Source organism: Rhinolophus sinicus, linkage group LG10, assembly GCF_036562045.2.
Source record: "Rhinolophus sinicus isolate RSC01 linkage group LG10, ASM3656204v1, whole genome shotgun sequence".
NCBI lineage: Eukaryota > Metazoa > Chordata > Mammalia > Chiroptera > Rhinolophidae > Rhinolophus > Rhinolophus sinicus.
The window spans coordinates 17,372,821-17,394,285 of record NC_133759.1 but is presented as its reverse complement, the minus strand read 5'-3'; the positions used below and the strand labels follow the sequence as shown (position 1 = coordinate 17,394,285).

The 21,465-nt window shown below is 44.4% G+C and overlaps 1 protein-coding gene across 1 annotated transcript in view; it reads left to right on the top strand.

Annotated features, from left to right (window-relative positions):
- TRIM71 (tripartite motif containing 71) overlaps positions 1 to 14,279 on the top strand; it is a 62,052-nt gene extending 47,773 nt beyond the window's left edge. The window contains exons 3-4 of the mRNA XM_074312712.1: positions 8,483 to 8,617; positions 12,294 to 14,279. Of these exons, the coding sequence (XP_074168813.1) occupies positions 8,483 to 8,617; positions 12,294 to 13,745 (1,587 nt within the window). The 3' untranslated portion in view covers positions 13,746 to 14,279. The remainder of the gene's footprint in view (positions 1 to 8,482; positions 8,618 to 12,293) is intronic.
- Positions 14,280 to 21,465: the final 7,186 nt, after the last annotated feature.

The window sequence follows — 21,465 nt, the reverse complement described above, 5'->3', positions numbered from 1 at the left end:
AAAAAGATCTAGAGCTGCTCTTTGCTGCATCTACTGCGAGGATAAAGACCATTCATCCTCGGGAATCAGACTGTGAACGTTCCAGAAAATGTGGACATCACTCTTAAGGGATACACAGTTATTGTGAAGGGTCCCAGAGAGAGGCACCCTGCGGTGGGACTTCAGTCACATCAGTGTAGAACTCAGACTCCTTGGAAAGCAGAAAGAAGAGGCTCTGGGTTGACAAATGGTGGGGAAATCAGAAGGAACTGGCTACTGTTTGCACAATCTGTAGTCACGCACAGAACGTGATGAAGGGTGTTACACGGGGCTTCCGTTACAAGAGGAAGTCTGTGTGTGCTCACTTCCCCATCAACGTTGTTATCAGGAGAATGGTTCTCTTGTTGAAATCCGAAATTTCTTGGGTGAAAAATACATCCACAGGGTTCGGATGAGGTCGGGTGTTGCTTATTTAATGTCTCAAACCCAGAAAGATGAGTTAATTCTTGAAGGAAATGATATTGAACTTGTATCAAATTCAGCTGCTTTGATTCATCAAGCCACAACAGTTCAAAACCAAGATGTCAGAAAAATTTGGGATGGTATCTATGTTTCTGAAAAAGGAACAGTTCAGCAGGCTGATGAATAAGATCTAAGTTGTCCAGCTACAGAAACACCAAGATGTCGAGTGATTCCTGATATTTTAAAGATGCAATAAAAGTCATGTATTGAAAAAAAGAAAAGAAAAAAAAAAAAGATCCCGAGCTTTAAATTCATTCCTCCTTTGGGAATCTTCTATAAGGCATCGCCCTGCATATTGAAAGTATTGTACCATTATGAATCACCAACAGTAGGAGTAAGGATTTTTTTTAGCTACTTACGTTTATAAAGAGTTTGTGATCACATTAAAAAACACACACAGTGTTAAGGTAAAATGAGCGAACTCTAAAATTGGTTCAAGAAAAATGATGCAAAACCAGAAAACAATGCACAGAAAAAATAGTGGGAGAAGTAGAAATGCACCAGACTGTTAATAGTACTGTTTCCTTTTATGGTGGGACTGAGGCAACATTTTTTTCAGCTTTATTGAGGAAAATTGATAGACAATAAACTGCACATATTTAAAGTGTACAGCGTACATTTAACGTGTATTTCACCCATGAAACGTCACCACAGTCAACAATATGAACATGTCTGTCACCTCAAAGATTACTTGTATCGTTAGGGTAATCCCCTCCGTGCTCCCATGTTCCCAAGCAACCACTCATCTGCTTTCTGGTATAGAGTGATTTCGTTTTTGTTTTAATGAGTTAGGAAATGAATTTAACTATTACTAACAGGCCTTGACTCTGTTCCCAGAAAGAGTCAAGGTTTTATAAATAAATTTAAATAAATTTAAATAAATTTAAATAAATACTTGAGGTTTTAATCTTTCCTATTAAAAAAAGATAACAGGTGAGAGAATCCTTCAGCTCAACCCGGCCGTTCCTAGGTATTAACATTTATCCCTATGTCCCAAAATGGCTGCTGGCTCTCAAGCCATCTCATCTGTGTTCTGGCCAATTGAAAACAAGCAGGCACGCCCCCGCCTTTTATAGAGATTTCCCAGAAGTCTTGCATAACACTTCTTATATGCATTGGCCAAAAACCCGGAGTCATGACCACATCAGTTGCAAGGGAGTTTTATCCAAGCTCAGTACAGCCTTAAATGTGATAGCGCTTCTGTTACTTTTCATTTGATGTTAATAGTCAGTAGTAGTAAGAAAATGTGAAATGCATGTCTTTCTGATTTCCTTTATTGAACGTGAATTGTCTACCCACTTTTTGAGAAAGTAAACTGGCATTCTTCATGTTAAAGCAAAAAGTGATAGGTTTTGTACCATTCAGCACAAAAATTAGGACAATTGACTTAATGACTAAGCATAATTATTTTAAAGTGTACAAATGAAATTGTAAATTAATCTAGAATTGCTGATCTACTTTGGGCCCGTCTTCTATTTTTCTTTGATCACCTTAATAGACTAACTTGCAGACACTTCTGCTCGCTATGATGGAAAGTTATCACAATGAATGCTGAGAATGCCTACTGTTACGTGAACTAATATAAATTATTCTAGAAAGTAGATCAAGGAAACTTTCTATTAAGATACGGAAATGGGAGAATAAAATTTAGTTACTTTGCCCAAGTTCCCAGATCTCATTAACCATAGGGCTGCCCCTTTCATCAGTAAGAATCAACAGACCTGGTTACTGAGCTTCTGCTCTATTCCAGGCACTGAAATAGGTATTTTATACATACATACGAGTTCCTATATGGCCTGGTGTCATTCTTTCCATTTTGCATAGGTAACACTTTGCTTAACCTCAAGTTAAGAGATTAACCTCAAGTTACCTGCCAGAGGGCACACTGGAAATGAATAGAGGAATTGTAGTTGGAATCCAAAACTGATAGACACTTGTCATTTGGGAGGCAGGTGTTCCCCGTTCTCTCTCTTGCCCTCCCCACACCCTTGTACATGTGCACACACAAACATCCCCACCCCAAATGGGAGGGAAAATCATGGTTGAAGAATTTGAATACACCATGACCTAATTAAAAAATTTCCCATGCTGTCTTAATAAGGACTCTTGGTTGCAATTGACTAAAAGGGAATGAATAGTCTCAGGTGACCAGGTGGAAGAATATGGATGGATCAGGCTTCAGGTATCCAGGGACGCAGACCTTGGTGCCGCCAACGCTCTCAATCGCTTAGCCCTGCCCTCTCGCCATGGTAACCTCATTCTTGCTACTGGACCTGTGCTTGTCCATGCAGTAGAGAGAGAAGAGCGGCCTTAAGTGGAGCTGTCTTCAGGCCTGCACTGTTCCAGCAAGCCATCCTCAGAGAAAGAGTGGGTTTCCTTTCCCGCCTCCACTCCCCTTTTGGGGTTGGGGGAGGAGAATGGGACCTCCCCCATAATGTAAATCCCAGGGAAGGGCCCTGGATTGGCCTTTCTTCATTCCTCCTCTGGGGCAGTGGCTGAAGGCACTATGATTGATGGAGAGCTCCCTTTGGACCAAATGATGAATGCGCATGAGTACGCCCCAAAGTAAAGGATCCTAGGCAGCCCAGGCAGGTAGGTTTAAGTCCCTATACATTTTACACCTTTAAGTGAATATCAGCGACATTTTACAGTATATCTGGACTTGGTACAACTTGCGGATTGGGTGTTTTAATTTCCATTTAATAGCTTTTCTTTACAGGGGTGGGACAGTTTCATGACCTTCATTCCCTTTCTTCAACCAGGGGCATTTGTCTTATTAGTTTGCCTTCCATCGTTGGAGATAATATACGCCCAGCAGAGGTGTTTTTGCCTTTTCTCCAGTCACCTGTGGACCACACCTCACACCATTGATCCGTGCCAGAAGGCTTGAGATTTATATGGGTTCCTCTCTAATAAATAAGGAGCCCCTTTCTACATGTAGTTTGTGTATTAACCTCCATAGTGAGGTCATGTGTCTTGGACACCTCATTTTCCTTGAGTCTTGATGTCCTCGTCAACTTACATTTAAGATTAGTTTTTGTGTAAGCTTCCGATGAATCGTTTCCGGATGGGAAGAGTATGTCTATAAAAGGCACATTTGCTGCGTTGACTGAGTGTTTCATCCAGTATTACAAGTATTTGGATGTACAGTTGGCTATGAGCCACAGTTCCCAGATTATGACTCTGAGAGACTCAGCAACTTGTCTATATTCAGCTTGAGAGTCTTAGTTCTAGAAAGAAACAACCATAAGTAAATCACTCAAGCATGGAAGTTGTCTATAGTGTAACCTCACCAGTGTGGTAAGGGCAACCTCTCATTTTTATTGCTTTTTTAGAACTGTCCTTTCACTTTGGCTCTTCCTGAAAATACAACCTTTTGGTCACTTACGTAATTAGAAGATTTTATGAGATGCACGGATTCCCAGGGATTTCCATAATCGGGATCAGGGATATAGTTGCCACATAAGAGAGCCTTGATTTCTTAATTCCTGCATTTCTCTTTAATCACATTTTAGATGCCATTGAGTGTAAGATGCACACTTATGTTATATAGCGTGTTTCCCTGAAAAGACCTAGCCGGACAATCAACTCTAATACGTCTTTTGGAGCAAAAATTAATATAAGACCCAGTATTATATTGTGTTGTGTATTATATTATAATATTTATTATATATAATGACCCAGTCTTATACTAAAATAAGACCAGGTCTTATGTTAATTTTTGCTCCAAAAGACGCATTAGAGCTGATTGTCCAGCTAGGTCTTATTTTTGGGGAGACACAGTACAACTAATAAGGGAAAAAACCCACTGACGATTTTAAGCTAAATCATAGTTTCAAAGATGTTAAAGGTGATAGAAATTACAGTTAGAGTGAACTGCAGTACTTCTCATATCTGGTATAGTGGCTTATGAGTTTATGAGTGATATTTGCGTTCTCTTATCTTCTGGCTATCAGGATACTTGAAGCACCAGTCTTCCGGCCCCCACTCTTCTCCATAGCAGACATCACTAATCGCTTTCTGCACTCTTCCCTCGAAACACAGATAGGGCTTCAGACTCCTCAGTATTAAGTGGCTATCACTCAGCAGTCAGTTTGTATGCTCTGACTGATTTCACCTGCCCAGATTGAAACCCTCACATATGAAATGTTTGATTGGATCTATTAACATCTAGAAGATGATAACATTTCTTTTTTCAAGCCCCATCTTTGCTGGGTATTTTTCTTCTTAACTGCAAAGTGTGTTTTGGTTTCCAAAGTTTACCTAGCCCTTTTCCTCACTGTCATTTCCCCCACCCCAGCTGCCTCTTGTCTCCTTCAAAGGCCCTGCTGTAGATAATGGGAACTCGTTCAGCAGGTCCTGGTCTGCACATCTTGGAATGCAGTGCTTGACTGGATTGTGTACGATTTGGAGAGGAAAGAGCCATTTCGTCTGTGACATAGGGCTTTTATGCCTCTCGGCACTCGGAATGATACTATCCTTGCATGCTTGGGGATGACTGAGATTATATTACAATAAGAGCTTTGCACCCCTTCTATCTGCTTGAAAAAATGGGAGTTCAAAACCCAAGGGCTTGCAGGGACCTGGCAGGACATAAGGGAGCATGCCTGTCTAGGAGACAGTAGGGAGAGGTGAGCAGACACTCACATGTCAGCACCACCCCCAACCCCTATGCAAAGGGGGTGGCCATTGCTCTCTCCAGCCAGGAATCTGTTATTACCATCTCTTATGATTCCTATGGAAAATCAGTTTTAATAATAAGTCAGTAAATAATATGACATTGGTATCAATAGGAAGCAGTTAGCCACCTCAGCTGACCATTGAAGTGTTCAATATTCTGGACATAGGCTTGGTTGCCTTGGTCAAATATTGACTCGGACAGTGGCTCGGTGCTAATTAATAACCACCACATCTCGAAACAGGGTGTGTCTGTTATTAAGTTCTACACTCGCCTCTGACATACACCCACCCCCAACCCATGCCTCGTGATGCCTGCCAAACTTCAAACCACCTCTCTGGAAGTGCGAAGAAGGGACTCGCATTTTCCTTTTAACTTCCTGTTCTTACCAGCTGCAGAAGTTGGTTCCAGTTTCCAGCTTTTGCCTCTCCCAGAACGAGCTGGGCATGGCCCCTCCTCCACACCTCTGGGTTCTTGTAAGCCCCACTTTCTTCTCTTTTCTTTGTTCTCCCAGCTCAGGGGGTGGTGGTTGCTTCCCACAGTTACTATCTACCTCTGATCTTCAATGTGCCCTTTGTTCTAACACTTCTCCAGTTCCTGGTTAACCAAATTCCCCACTTGAAATCGTCTCTGTTGAAATGTCTAGTGTCTCTTCTTCTGAATGAGTCTTGACTGACAACCTGAGACACTCAAAATCTACCAACCCCATTATGATAACCTGCTTATATGCACAGTTGATCGGTCATTTGGATTTTTTTTAATATCTCATGGGTAATGTGGATATATCCGTCTGCTTCATTTTGTTGGCTACTGTATTAGTTTCCTAGGGCTGCTACAACAAATGACCACACACTGGATGACTTGAAACAACAGGAATTTGTTACTGCACAGTTCTCAAGTCCAAACTCGAGTGTCAGCAGGAGCATGCTCCTTTCGTAGGTTCTAGGGAAGACTCTTCCCTTGCCTTTTCCTGGCTTCTGGTGGCTGCTGTGACTTGGGCCTGCATCACTTCCGGCTTCTGCCTCTCTCTTCGCCTGGCCTTCCCTCGGTGTTTTTGTCTCTCTTTAGTGATTGTACGTGGTTACCAGTCATTGGATTTAGAACTCACCGTACTTCATTATGACCTCATCTCAAAGACCTCATTTCCATCTGAGGTCACATTCTGAGGTTTCAGATGCCCCTGAATTTTGGGGGGGACTATTTAACCCTGTACAGTTACCTAGCGCTTACGGCTATGGCCATAGATACAAGCAAATTTAAAGTGTATAGATTGTCCCTGTTACAACCCAGTGGCTAAGTCCCACAGACTGTGTGCTCCTCCCCCACCTTGTTTGATATGCGGTGACACTTGGGACAGGATTGTAAAGGTGGAGCAGAAAGCTTCTATGAAGGTGCCCTTCACTTCCAGCCTCAGGAAGGAGGAAGTGGTGTCTGAGCAGGGTTTTGAGCTGTAGGGTGAATTTGGAAGAGAAGGAATTCCAGGCCGTGGGTAGGCTGTGAACCATCCATATCGACCCATGTGCCCGCCCTGGTCACCTCAGGAGCCTTAGGCCTCGCTGGAACCGGGATAGACAGCAGTGAAACAGTTAACCCCTGCAGAGGGTGGTTTAGGGGTGCGTGCAGTTCCCATGCCATGAACATGTCACCCAGGCTCAGAGGATTCAAGTTGGTAAACAGGGGCCCCAATTTTAAGTTTTTAAGTGACTAAACGAGTCACAACTATTTAAGCCGGAAGTGTATTCATAAACATACGGCTGGTCACCTATTGTTTGATTCCATTTATTGGAAAGAATCCAGACTAGACAGATTTGTAGAGACAGAGTAGTTAGATTATGGTTGCCGTGGGGGCAAGGAAGGTGAGATGGAGAATGACTGCTTAATGGGTACAGAAGTTTTGTGGGGTGACAAGTGTTGTGGAGCTGGTGGTGATGCGTGCACACTGAATGTGGTAAATATCACTAATGGTACATTTTATGTTACGTATTTTACCACAGTTTAAAAAGAGGCAGGAAGTTGTGTGTGTGTGTTTCATTACAATTTAAAAACTAAGGCAGGAAGTGTGAATAGGCCTAGATACACGATGCTGTTTGTGTAGAGCTAAGTGGGGTGAGGGGAAAGGATGGTTGCGCTTTTGTCACAGGTGTTTCTCTGCGCCCTGTTAATAATGAGCTGTGCCAGCTGCTATGTGTGCTCAGTTCTTCCCATGTACTCGGCTGCGTTTCCCTCACATTCACCCGTACCAAGGTTGGAGGCACGTCCAAGGCCTTTCAACTAGTAGGAGGTGGAGCTAGGATTTGAACCTGGTTACACAACTCCTAGGGTGACCATCCAGCTTGGTTTGTGCACGTCTGTCTCCGTTTTAGCCGTCTTCCATATTCTGGAAACCCCTCGTTCCAGGGCACATGGATGATTGGTCACCCATGACTAATTCCTAATTCAGGCTCCAAGCTCTTCGTGCTTCCTCAGGCCCCTCCTGATTTGGGACACTGCTCTAAAACTGTTGCACCATCAGCAGTCAGTTTGGAATCCCTGATTTAATACCTCAGTATCTCAAAGAAATCCTTGTGGCTTTTCAAGACATGTCATGTAATATTAATGAAAACACCAGGCCTTCTGTCTGGATTAATTTTTTATGAACAATAATACGTCTGATTAAACTGGCTGATTTACTAGGGCTGGTGGTACCGGGTAGGGTGTGTGGTGGTGCGTAGATGGTCTCTGGCAAGCTGTCTCTGACCACAGGCAGGGTTTCCTAGGTGGATCTGACAGTATTCTCAGTATGCACTTTGGTGTTGGTTCTGGCTGGAAATGACCTGACAAGCACATGGTGGATTCCTGCTGGCCTGCAGTGCAGCCTGTTGTGTACACCCTCATGTGAAGGACGTGCCAGGCCTGCGGAGTTTCCCCCTGGCAGGGAGTAAGGCCAGAAAGACTGGGAATTTGCTCGTGTGCCCAGGGTAGTACATTTCACATTTGATCCTCGTTCGCAGTTTTCGGCTGTGACCCAGCTACACTGGTTTCACTGTGTCAGAGTATCTCTTAATAGTCCTGACATTCACTGTGTAGGTGCCATTTCTCATACAAAGAAAATCCAGCGTTTGCCAGCAGCTCCTTCAGTTACATGTCAAACAGATGCCATTCTCTCCCGAAGTGTCTGTTTTCTTTCCAAGGATGTGGATCCAAGCGGTCTGGGGGCCCTGGGTGTGTGCTAGCTTTGTAGATCTGAGAAAAGCAGGCTTAAATGTTTCGTCCGAGGAGTGAAGGTCTTTCTTATGCTATGAGATTCTTTTTTTGATTTTCCAGCTGAGCATCGAACAGGCCCAGACTGTGGCAGAGCAGGTGGAGATGAAGGCCAAGGTGGTACAGTCGGAGGTCAAAGCCGTGACGGCAAGGCATAAGAAGGCCCTGGAGGAGCGGGAGTGCGAGCTGTTGTGGAAGGTAATGGGGGGAGCATGCCCACCCCCATTTCTGGGCCTCCTCGGCTGGCCAGCATTTCTTCCGCCGTGAACCACATGTCAGATCCTGGACCCCGGCTCTATATTTAGAACACTTGGTGGTTTTCCAGAATTTGTTGGCAGAAAAATTCAAGGGTCCCTGGAATCTTGTGGGTGCTGTCCGGGCAGTAAAACAACAAGAAGCCTTTTCAGAAGGAGCCGGGTACCAAGACTGGAAGGAGTCCCAAGTTTTATATTGCACACGCTCCAAAGGAGGCAGAAAGGAGGGAGTACAATTGAAACCGTTGTTATGAAAGCCGACTGGTGGGAAACATCCTTATTTTTGGTGTCCTGGCTGGTTGCACTTCCTGACCCCTTGTGGAAAGCGAGTTTTCCACTTGTGAGGGCAGTGAGCCTGTGCCCTGTCTTCCTGTTGGAGCAGGAAAGAGTGCTGAGCATACTGGTGGGCTGTTTAGATAAAAATCAGCTGGAAAGATGACTCTCCCCACCCAAGTCACCGTCCCAGCATTTTCTTCTCTGATCTTCTGTCCTCTCAGGAAAGAGGGGAATATGCCTGTGAGCGGACCAGTGCCACTCACCAGTTCCCATTACAGTTACATTCTCTGCACATACGAGTAAGGCCACATACATAGCTGATGAAAAAGGGTGCACTGAGGTGTGTATATGCTTGTTTTGATCATCCAGACAGTGTAATGGCAGAGGTGGCATCTCAATTTCTGAAAGTGGCCCTCGCTTAATCATTAGGTCCTAAAATTCTGGAAGGATACGTTGGCTTTTGTATTGCATTTTCCATTTTGTTAGTTCATACCTGCTTGCTTTTTACCTCTTCTGACCTCTCAAGAAATGGTTCAATCGCTTTTTGAAAAGAAGAGTTCTTGGGTGGAAAAGTCCAAGATTGAATTCAGCATATATTTTATTTAGGCACCTCGGTGGGCCTGACACAGTTTTCAGACACTCAGATGTCCCCATGGTCTGTCAGTCTCATGCCACCCACGAATGTTAATTATAACCGAAAGGGGCCCACTTCTTGCAACCTGAGAGCTCTGTGGTGAACTCTGCCACAGACTTGCTCTTCTGGATTTGCTGATGAAAAGGCCTTTGTGTGTTTCTGCAGATCTCACCTTCGTTATCCTCCCTCCTATGAGGCTGGCTCGCTGCCTCTCTCTAAAGGCAGTTCTTTTTCAGAAGGGATGGCAAGCGAGGTTTTGCTCTAGGGAAAGCAAATTTGGAAGAAGAGTCATTGTCTTCTTTTGTATGTAATAAACTTCGTTTCTACTGGTCTAAAAACTCTTTCTCGGAGTCCTCCAAAATACACTTGCTCATTCTGGACACAACTCGCTTCCATTTTCTCTCTCTACGTTTTGCTACGGTACCTTGCCCCCAGTCCTGTGGAAATCCCTTCTCTCTTACCATTTACTAATTTTTTTGCTCCCACCCAGCAAAGACCTAACCTGTCTCTGCCTGGGTACCTCTTTGTTGTGTAATATTTTGAGTTACTGAACATTGAGATCCTTGAGTGCCTGGTGACCCAGTTTTCTATATCAAGACACACCCTTCATTCTTGTGGCTTATCCATTTCCAGTGGACTGGGCTTCCTTGTGGGGTCGGCGGCAACCACTTAGCTGAAGGATCAGAACCAAAGCCCCAGAGGTTTGGTCTAGTGCAACACTAAAGGACAAAGCCTCTCTTTGATCTAGCCCCACATGGGCCTCTTTGCTCATACATGTCCTGCCTCCAGAGTGGACAGATGAAAAAGCGTGAATGGGTCAGAAATCACATCATTACTCCCCAAGGGAAAATCCGATTAAAATCCAGGCCTCCCAGCAGTGGACCCTTATTCTGAAATAGGCTTTCTGTAGCTTTCAGATCAGTAGAGAACTCAGAATTCACAGTCCTCTGCAAAACAGCATAAACTAGCTGGGTGACCTGTGTACTCCCTTCACAGGAGGAAATCACTTAAAATTAGAGGGCTTTTGGTTGTTGAATGCAGAAGAATGGAGAGATGCCTGTGTTTCCACCGGTCAAACAAAATCCCACGTTCCCAAATTGGTAGGTTTGAGAACCTCAGAAGGAGGAGTTATTTTGGCAGGTCAGAATTCACATTTACATATTAAAGCGTTTTAGATTTAGAGGACTCCCTTTGGAAGTAGTACAGATCAACAGTTGCCAGAACCGTGGTGTCCAAAATTGGGGTGCGGGACCTTTCAGGCTCTTGTTGGAGGTTTATAAAACCTGTTCTTAGATACAGAGGTGAGGAGAGGAGATGGGTTGGGGTGGGGTTGCAATCTTGAATTAGATCCTCTCCAAATCCCTTTATTCTTTCTACACAGTCTTTCTCTTACTTGGGTGGGGTTGCAGGGGAGAGGAGATAGCGTCAAAGAGATTTCAGGCTCACTGTAGTTGCATTGAAAATTCAGTCTTTTGGGAGTCAAGACAGGCCTTGTTCTGTAGCCCATGGGGCACTCCTGCCAGTTCTCCCTCTAGTCTCCTTTCTGCCACTTTTTCCCACCTTCACAGCCGCCTCTGTTGCCTAAGCTACCATCACCGGTGATTGCTGGTCTCTACTTCCCCACTTGTGTTCTCCAGTGCACGTTCCACACAGCACATACAAGAACATACATTTATTCACCGCACCCCTTACTTAGAACTCTACAGTTGTTTGTTTGTTTATTTGTGTTTCAATTCCAGGCAAGTGCCCACCTCAGGGCCTTTGTGCTTGCTGTTTCCTCTGCTTGGATCACTCTTTTAGCCCTTAGCTTGTCTCGACTTTCAAGTAACTCATAAAAGAAACTGTCTTTGACGACCCTCTATCTAAATCAGCCTTCCCTGGTCACTATCTTGTATATTGTATTTCTACTCTCTAACACGTAGCACCATCTGAAATTATCTTACCTTGTTTCTTTGTTTGCTGTTTAATGTCTGTCATTTTAAAGTACAAGCTCTGTGAGGGCGAGGGACCCTATTTTCTGTTGGTCAAGGTGTGTCTCCCTCCAGTGCCTGGCACAGAGTAGGTGCTCAATAAGCATTTGTTGGGTGGCTGTTTTTGACTTTCATTTTTATTTAATTTCTAACTTAGAGAAAAGCTTCAGATATCAATAATGAAAGTACTCCATGCGTCCTTTTCCAGATTCCAATTATTTACATTTGGCCCCCTTGTCATCATTTTTCTATATGTATATTGTATGTATGTGATTTGAGAGCAAGTTGGAGTGTTGGAGACATGATGTCTTTCTCCCTAAATACTTCAGTGTTTATATCCTCTGAGCAAGGACATTCTCTTAGATAATCACAAGTTAATAAAAAATCAGGAAGTTTAATCTCAATACTAGTTTCTAATCTTTAGTCGGTAGTCAAATTTCACTAATAGTGTTTTAATATTTTAATAGCAATACCCACCCATGCCGCGCCCCCCCCCCCCCAGTCCAGGGTTACTGATTGCATTTAGTTGTCATGTCTCTTCAGTCATCTCCTGTGTCCGGCACAATTCCTTTGTCTTTGGATTCTGCCACGTTTGAAGAGTGCAGACCAGTTTTTGTCTGATCCCTCAGCGTGGGTTTGTCTGAGGCTTCCTCGTGACAAGCCATCAGGTTATATATGGTTTTCTGTGCGTGGTTCTAAGCCTCTGTGCGCTCTCTCCCTTTTCTCACCTTTCCCTCCAGGTAGAGAAGATCCGCCAGGTGAAAGCCAAGTCTCTGTACCTGCAGGTGGAGAAGCTGCGGCAGAACCTCAACAAGCTGGAGAGCACCATCAGTGCCGTCCAGCAGGTCCTGGAGGAGGGGAGGGCACTAGACATCCTGCTGGCCCGAGACCGCATGCTGGCCCAGGTGCAGGAGCTGAAGACCGTCCGCAGCCTCCTGCAGCCCCAAGAAGACGACCGGGTCATGTTCACACCCCCCGACCAGGCCCTGTACCTCGCCATCAAGTCCTTCGGCTTCGTCAGCAGTGGGGCCTTCGCGCCCCTCACCAAGGCCACAGGCGATGGCCTCAAGCGGGCCCTGCAGGGGAAGGTGGCCTCCTTCACTGTCATTGGCTACGACCACGACGGGGAGCCTCGCCTCTCGGGAGGCGACCTGATGTCTGCCGTGGTCCTGGGCCCTGACGGCAACCTGTTTGGGGCAGAGGTGAGTGATCAGCAGAACGGGACTTACGTGGTGAGCTACCGGCCGCAGCTGGAGGGAGAGCACCTGGTGTCCGTCACCATGTGCAACCAGCACATTGAGAACAGTCCCTTCAAGGTGATGGTCAAGTCCGGCCGCAGCTATGTGGGCATTGGGCTCCCTGGCCTGAGCTTCGGCAGCGAGGGTGACGGCGATGGCAAACTCTGCCGCCCTTGGGGCGTGAGTGTGGACAAGGAGGGCTTCATCGTCGTCGCCGACCGCAGCAACAACCGCATCCAGGTGTTCAAGCCCTGTGGCACCTTCCACCACAAGTTCGGCACCCTGGGCTCCCGGCCCGGGCAGTTTGACCGGCCGGCCGGGGTGGCCTGTGACACCTCCCGAAGGATCGTGGTAGCTGACAAGGACAATCATCGCATCCAGATCTTCACCTTTGACGGCCAGTTCCTCCTCAAGTTTGGCGAGAAAGGAACCAAGAATGGGCAGTTCAACTACCCGTGGGATGTGGCGGTGAATTCTGAGGGCAAGATCCTGGTCTCGGACACTCGGAACCACCGGATCCAGCTGTTCGGGCCCGATGGAGTCTTCCTGAATAAGTACGGCTTCGAGGGGGCTCTCTGGAAGCACTTTGACTCCCCTCGGGGTGTGGCCTTCAACCACGAGGGTCACTTGGTGGTCACCGACTTCAACAACCACCGACTCCTCGTCATCCACCCCGATTGCCAGTCGGCGCGCTTCCTGGGCTCAGAGGGCACCGGCAATGGGCAGTTCCTGCGCCCACAGGGTGTGGCCGTGGACCAGGAGGGGCGCATCATCGTGGCGGATTCCAGGAACCACCGGGTACAGATGTTCGAGGCCAACGGCAGCTTCCTGTGCAAGTTCGGCGCTCAGGGCAGTGGCTTTGGGCAGATGGACCGCCCTTCCGGCATCGCTGTGACCCCCGACGGGATGATCGTCGTGGTGGACTTTGGCAACAATCGAATCCTCATCTTCTAATCACGTTTTCTAGGCTTCTGTGTTTGGGGTGTGCATGTGTACCTCTCTCTGTCTTCTCTCTGTCTCTCTCCCCTTTTGAATTTCAAAGAAGAAACAGTCTCAGGGAAATTTCTTTTTTTTTTCTTTTGTTTAAAGAGAACAAGAAAAGTACAACATTGCTTACGTCCTACCTCATCTTTATTTTTTTACAGATGAATGTACTTATCTTTTCTGCAGGGATTGAGCCTGTGAAGTGATAATTTCTATCTACCTCATAAATCTTTACATTTCCTTCTCCAGCAGGCCCTCTGCCCGCCTCCCACCCTCACTCAGTAGAGTTCACGGTTCCCTCTTCCCCTCTGCGGGGCGTGATATGCACAAGCGTCTGCCTCCGACTGGGGGCACTGGATGTGTGTGGTGGGCTGTATTCTGTAGATTGAGCCAAGGAAACACGGAAAACTACTAAGTAAAAAAGCAAAAAAGTGTAAAATGTGGAAAAATAGGATTTAAAATGCTTAATTATAGAGTATTTGTGTTCTTGAGAATACTGTGTTTATGGGGTTAGATTGTGTTGTGTGTTCTTGATCTTTTTGGAAAAATCTTTTTTTTTTTTTTTTTTTTTAAATGCTGCAACAGAGAACTTTCCTATGTTCTCCTTTTATACCTCAGTGTGTTTATCATCCTGTTCAGCATCTTTCCTTACTCCTAGAAGATGTGGCTGTGGCTTGCTAGCCAAGAAAAGCAGACTATTCACATTTTAGGGTATGTAATCTTTGTTTCTTTGGAGGTAGGGTGCGTGTGTGGGAAGCCCTTTTAACACCAGGTTAGTAAAGCTGCAAGTGATACACCACCTCCCAAAGAACCTTTTCTTTGCATACTTTATTTAGTTTCTAAAAATAATAGATGTAGTTCAGGATTTTTGATAAAAAGTATTCTCAAAAGTTAAGTATTCTTAGTTTGCTGTTGGTTATAAAGAGTTACACGGAAAGAAGAAGAAAGGGAACCTCATTCTCAAAAAGAGGGTTTTTGGACATGGCCTGGTGTGTGGACATGAGTGTGGGTGGACGTGCGGGTGCTGAGGTGGTCAGAGAGCGTGACCAAGAAGCAAGTCACCCCCATACTCTTCTGGACTCTGCAGGAGGATGGGGGTCGATCCCCGACCCTAGATTGAATGTTCTTCTGTTAATGCTAGGCGTTTCTTTTCCTAAGAAGAGTAGGCAAAGGAATGAACTTTTATTTTAAAAGCACAATTTTTTTTCCTGCTTTGGAAGTTCAGGGAAATAGAATATTTGCAATTCAAACCAATAGGAACTGCCCATCCGCACACCCTCGCTTGGGTCTCTTCTACAGAGTGTTTCTGCTCCCACCGAGCCATACTGTAGGGTCGCATGGTTACCGTGAAACCCCCACCCCCCTCTGCTCCCTGAAGGCCTTTGAATGTAAAGGATTTGTAAACTAAATTGCCCCCACTCGAAATGTAGGATGTAATATCTTTTGTTAAACCTGTATCTCGGTACCAAAGAATGAAAATTTAAGCCAGGCTCCCACTGCAGACACTGGGGGATGGCGTCTGTCACTTTACAGGGTTGGTTTATAAGCTGGACTTGGATACAAAACCTTGTGCTTCTGGGCATTATCTGTCTCTCAAGTGGAAATTAGGTGGAGCTTATAACCTGCTTATTGGAAGAACCCTTATGGGTCCCTGCCCCAATACTGGAATAAGAACCAAATTTGAGCATTGCCCACCTCAGGCGAAAGACGGGCTCTCAGCTAGCAGTGCTTACACGGAGATCTCTTGTTTAAACGGAAAGACTAACAGATCACTGTCTGCTCCTATATTTAAGAGAAATTCCTTTTGCGATGTGGATCTAGTTTTCAAGGAACAGAAATAAACTAACAGATGAAGCGATTTGTTCTTGTCATCCTCAAAGAAAAGGAGATGGCAGGGGCAATATGTATAGCAAGTCAATCAAAGGGCTTTTTCCATCCAGCTGTTGCGGACATTTAAATTACCACTTCAGGGTACCCTGGGTCTCTTCCCATGGCTTTAGTTTGAGGGTTTCTGAATGACCAAAATGGGAGAAAACTCATTTCTTAACGAACTGCATGCAGTAAAGTATCCAAAAATTGAAAAGTAACTTCAACCTCCTGCCTCCCGGCTGCTGTGTTACAGAGTGGGGGAGGTAGCCGGAAATCTCATTTTGTAAAAGCGCCTTTTCTTTTATTGAAGAACTTAATAGTGAATTCTTCCTCAATTCCTATTCAATTGCCTTTTATTTTGCCCCTAAGTTCCAAGTTCTTTGGTAAAGAGCTCGTGTCATTAAGCATTTTTATTGTTTTTTATTGTGGAATAACTTGGTGCTGCTCTTCCTTCCCTCAACCCCCCCCCCCCCCCGCCCCCAACTACCCAACAAATCACCCTTTAAACACCAAAGACAACTGGTTTTAAGTGCTTAAAAAAAATAGTTTTATTGAGGAAATGGACCTTGAAAGTTCTTTAAAATGTTCCCAGAAACCGAGGTCATGATTACGGCTGGGTTATTTCAGGTAGTCACTACCTCTGATTATCCCATCTTCGTTTTCATCCTCATCTTCACCTCCTTGTTCCTTCCCAGTTTCCCCACATGCGGGGAAATCTTGGGACCTGAGTGGGGAATTTTATTCGTGAATAACAGTAACTAAAATTGCTTATTTAACATTTTTTTTCTGTGGAAAGCCAGGGTTTCCTCGCGTGGCTGAAATCACCAGGTCTTAACAATGAATAGACTAACCAATCTGCAGGCTTAAAGCAGGGGTTCCCTGGCATGAGTGTGTAGGTGGGCGGTACCACCTCTGTCTACCTACGATGGGGGTACATCTCCTTACCTTTCTGCACCCAAAATTGTGCATCACTGCCATTTGCGAAACATGTTCACACTTGGGAAGATTGTGTTTCAAAAACATTGGCCATCAGTGGCTGTCCATAATTGACTCCTAACCCACAGGGATTGGTGCGAAGCACTTTGGAGTGTGTAATGTGGAACGCTCCAAATCAAAGAAAGATGAGAAAAGCCAACCTTTAGAACTCCCTAGTGTGAATGAGGCTGTTCCAAATAGGTGTATTTAAACGCGTATCTCCGGCCCATTATGAGGGGGGGATAGGGTCAGAGGGAAGTCTTTAACCTGGTGAGAGGATAAATAAGGTCCTGGGTGCTGGAAGGCAGGAGGATAAAATGTCTCTGTAGAGTAAATGTGATAGTTAGTAATCCCCATGTATGTCTGATATGGTCAGGTGGTGGGGTGGGGTGTGGGGCAAAACGTCAGTTTACGTTTGGAGATGCCAATTAGCGTTGAATCTATAGGTTTGGGTATTGAGATGGCTAAGGGAAGTCTAACAGCACAGATAAAAACCACTTTCGGTTGACACCGACTTAACTTTTCAAAGGTGTTAATTTTTTATTTTTATTTTTTGTTTTTTTGTGAAACATTCCTTTGTAAATTTGGTCTCAAGAAGCAATGCTCTCTCAAAACCTGTGCTTACTGTGGCTGGCAGGTGGCATGCAAGGTGGCTGGAGCCCAGGCGGGCCAGCCAGTAACCCCAGGTGCACTAACTCTTTGATTGATGGCTGATGCCCTTTTAAGTCTAACTTATTTGGGGAAACACATACAAGGGTACCATAAACAGAATCTAAATTACGTGTTGGGCCAAAAAAGTTGCCAGATTTAAGGCACTTTGTGATGGAACTGTAAGGGAATAACTTGAGATTGGCTCAGTCTGTTGTATTCTAGTTAAGCCAAAGCTTACGAATTTGAGGAGGGAAGTCTTTTTAGGCTTGAAGCAGCAGAATACTGTTTGTATATGTGTTGTCTTCCTCGGGGAGATTCTAAGATTGCTGTGTTCTGGTAGATAGTGAAAGAAATGCCAAAGTTATAAGGCTTGTTTTTCTGTTTAAAAAAAAAAAAAATGTCCCATGGTGCCAAAAAGTATTTAGGGTATTTATTAACAACATCACTCTTGCGATTCCAACAGTCTGGGGCTGTATAAAAGTCACTCTTCTGCTTGCGTGTGGTGGTCTAGAGCTGTGACCTCCCAAGGCTGTTTAGCTTTCTCTGGCGGCCTGCAGGCCAGGGGCGCAGGACACACACCACTCCACTCCACAGCACACCATTTGTTTTTGTTGAGTTTCTACCTCACTTGTGGCGAAAGTCATCTACCTCAGGTTAGCATCTGACGGGTCTCTGAAAAGAATAGTATTAATCCACTGGGGAAGTGGGTGGGAGTGGGACGCTACCTCTAGAAGAAAATGTTTTCCTAAATAGAGAACTGATTTCTCCCAGGAGAAACGTTGGATTGACCTTGAAAAAACTTTGAAACCAAATATTCCTATACTCAGGCAAATGTAGACAGAAATCCAAGTATGTCTTACCAATCCGGCTTTCCCCCCACTAGGAATTATGCACACTGTTACCATGTTTGTTCAGTATTATGAAACTACTGGTTCATCTGAGCTGTTTGAGGACTTAACTGCAAATAAAGACCTTTAGGTCTTTCTCTTCAAGAGAAAAATATTTTATCTGTATTTTGAATGTCTGCAAGTATATCCCTTTTAGGAGCAGTTCGAAGGGTCTAGTTGTTGGAAACATCAACTATTTGAAAGGAATGAGAATCTTGGAGACTTGGTGATTGTATTTGTAGCTTTTCTGGACCCAGCAGGATGTTTTATCACCATGATATTGCAACAATCACTGTTTTACTGAGCAATGACTGGTAAAGTGTGTTGCTTTTTGTGTTTATTTTTTTGCCTACCAAAGTTAACATGTTAACAGGGCTGTTGTTTTTCCTCTGCTTGTTGATTAAATACTTGATAAAGTTGAGAAGCACATTACCAAGATAATACTGTATTGCCTCTCCACCTCTCTTTTTCCCCTAGTTAATTTTTTTGGTTAGAGGAGAGGGTCCTAAGACCACTGTAATTATAGTGAATTGGGTTTAACATGTCATGGTGAAGAAATACCTCAGTGATGTCTATTTTTAAACTGATCTTACGGGTTAACAAGCCAGCCTGGTGGGATGTTTTCCATCATCATTTAACCAGTAATGGTTCTAAAAGTTTTGTGTGTCCACATGGTCTTAGACCTCCTTTTAATGATTGTATTAACTTACAAGCTCAGGTAGTATTTTTCTTAAGGCTCTATCTCAGAGCACACTGACTGAATGTTAACGTGTGTAGCAAAGTGTTTACTTTCTTTAAATAACCAGCTCTGTAATAGTTCCTTGTTTCTAGCAGTCTGTGTAGTTTTCTTTCTTCAGACGAAGATTTTTCACGTTCTGGGGTTTTCTTGTTTTTAGGGTGGTAAGGTTTCTTTTTTTCTTCTTTTTCCCTAAAATCAATGCAGGTGAGAGGGTGGGTGGGTAAGGGATGTTGTTTTTAACTAGCATGTTAGGTATACTAGGGCGGGTGGGAGGGTTGTTAGTACTTTTTTTTTTTTTTTTTTTAAATGAATCTTGTTTAATACTGTCCATTAGCTGTCATGCCCGGTCAGCAAAATGCTTTAATTTTTAAGTGTAGAACACATGACTCAGTTGAGTTTGGGGGTTTTTTTGTTGTTGATTTTTTTTCTTTTTTTGGGGGGGGTCATTGAGAAAGGTAAATGCGGAATTGGAGAAATTAACACGAACATGTTGCCTGATGTTAGAATCACTAAGGAAAACCTTTTATTATTTTAAGATTTTTGCAAGGCAGACATGAGGTAAGGAATATGCACCCTCAGAACAACTCCCTGGGCCTCAAAAACCATCTGCAAGCCCATCTGGGGTGCTGACTGCCTCTGGATGCTTTTTTTAAAATGGGCATTGCAGTGGTGGTGCGGAACCCATCAATTAAGTGGAGAATGGGGAAGCAAAGGTTTTCCCCCCAAACCCTTGAAAGTGCGTTTTTGTTTAGGAGTGGATTTTTTTTTTCTCCCCCTGTGGATTTTTACTTTTAAATCTTACATGGTATACTGCAGGCCGCAGGCATGACAGGCAATGAGCAGATGAAGAACCAATGGGAAAGTGTTCAAAAACTCTTGTGTGAGCTAACAGGCTTCTGAATGTATCGCTGTGGTCCACGGAGAAGGCTGCAGAAGGTAGCAAGGAGATGCTGTATCAGCTGCCGCAGCCTTAAAACAAAGTTGGTGTCTCTTTGGACTTTAAAATTGTTCCTATGCAGCTTATTTTATTTTTGTTTAATCAAATAAACGAGGGTTTTTCCATGGAAATACATGTCTGTGTGATCCTTTAATCCAGAACAAATGAGGGTATGGGCATTGTGCTTCATGAAACGGAGCTGAGGAAGATGGCCAGAGGGTTGCACCTGGCTGCTGGGCCAGGTTGGGTTCACAGTGTTTTCAAAACAGGTGGATTCCCAGCGTTTTAGTATATGTGCTGCCGATGTGCTGCCGAAGCGAGCACGATACTAGCGTTTTAAAACAGGAAATGGTAAAGAGTCTAAATGTTTTAAAACCCGGGCATAACAGAATTTTGGGGAATTTCGGATCTGGCAGCCCCAGGCCTCCTTTGTCCCAAGGAGCTGAGTAGCAGATCCCTCTTCAGAGGGACAAGTACGGGATTTTCCAGTTGCCACAGTCCCCTCCCTGTCCAACCCCCCTTTTCCCACAGATGCTAGCACCCTAGTGGGCACTGGCCTCATATACGTACATATATATTTATTTTACATGTATATATACATTTTATATATAAAAATTCAAACATCTGTCTGGGGTTGAGGGGGACCAACCAGGGGTCTGAGGAACTCAAACAGCTCGTCAGGAAGGTACCACAGATGCCAGGTGGACAAAGAAGGCTTCTTTGGAGCACACTATGTTCAGACTTAGAGACTTCATTCTTCATTTGAACTAAATTTTCCCCAACTTGGCTCACTCGATTTCTGTGTCGAATCACACAGCCTCAGTTTGACCTTTGAAGGGAGGGTCTGGCAAGCGAGATGACCAGTACACTGGATTCCACTGTTTCCTTGTAAGTTTTCTCCTGTCCTGTTATGTCCCTTCCCTGCTGCAATACGAGTTTGCGGAGTGATGGGTCTTGCACTCTACAGCACAAGAACCACCTTTTTTTAAGTGCCAAGCATCAGTAGCTGGTACAAGGAACCTCTGCTCTTTCCTTCACTGGATCTCTTGTTGGCATTCCTAAAAAGAGAACGCAGATTATGTAGCTGCAAGAAAGTTCCACAAGAGGCATCCAAGTGACCCCCCCATCTCGCCCCACCACCACTTCATTTTCCTTAGACACATGGAAAGTTGTGTTTTCTCTACTTTTGACAAAAATTCTCAAGTGTGTAGTGCTGGACTGAAGCTTGCTTAAAAATGAGTTTTAGGTCTCCTAGGCAACAATGCCCATTAGTATTAAAATTTAACTGAGTATTACAATAAATCACTGTAAGCGTACAATCTGGTGAGATATTCAGACAATTACGCTTTTAGAGACTAGCACTTTTTAAAAATTTAGGTATAATTAATATAGACTAAATTTCACGTTTTGGTGTATATTTGTGAGTTTTGACAAACATGATCACAACCAACACCACAGTCAAGATAGAAAATAGTTCCATCACCCCAAAATTCTTCCAGTGTCTCTTGTCAATCCCTGCACCACCCTCAGCCCAGACTGTCTTTGTTCTCTTCCTGGGAATTTTCATTCTTTGGAATGTCACCTAAATAGAATCATTTGGTCCAGGACTAGCATTTTTGAATTAACGGTAGG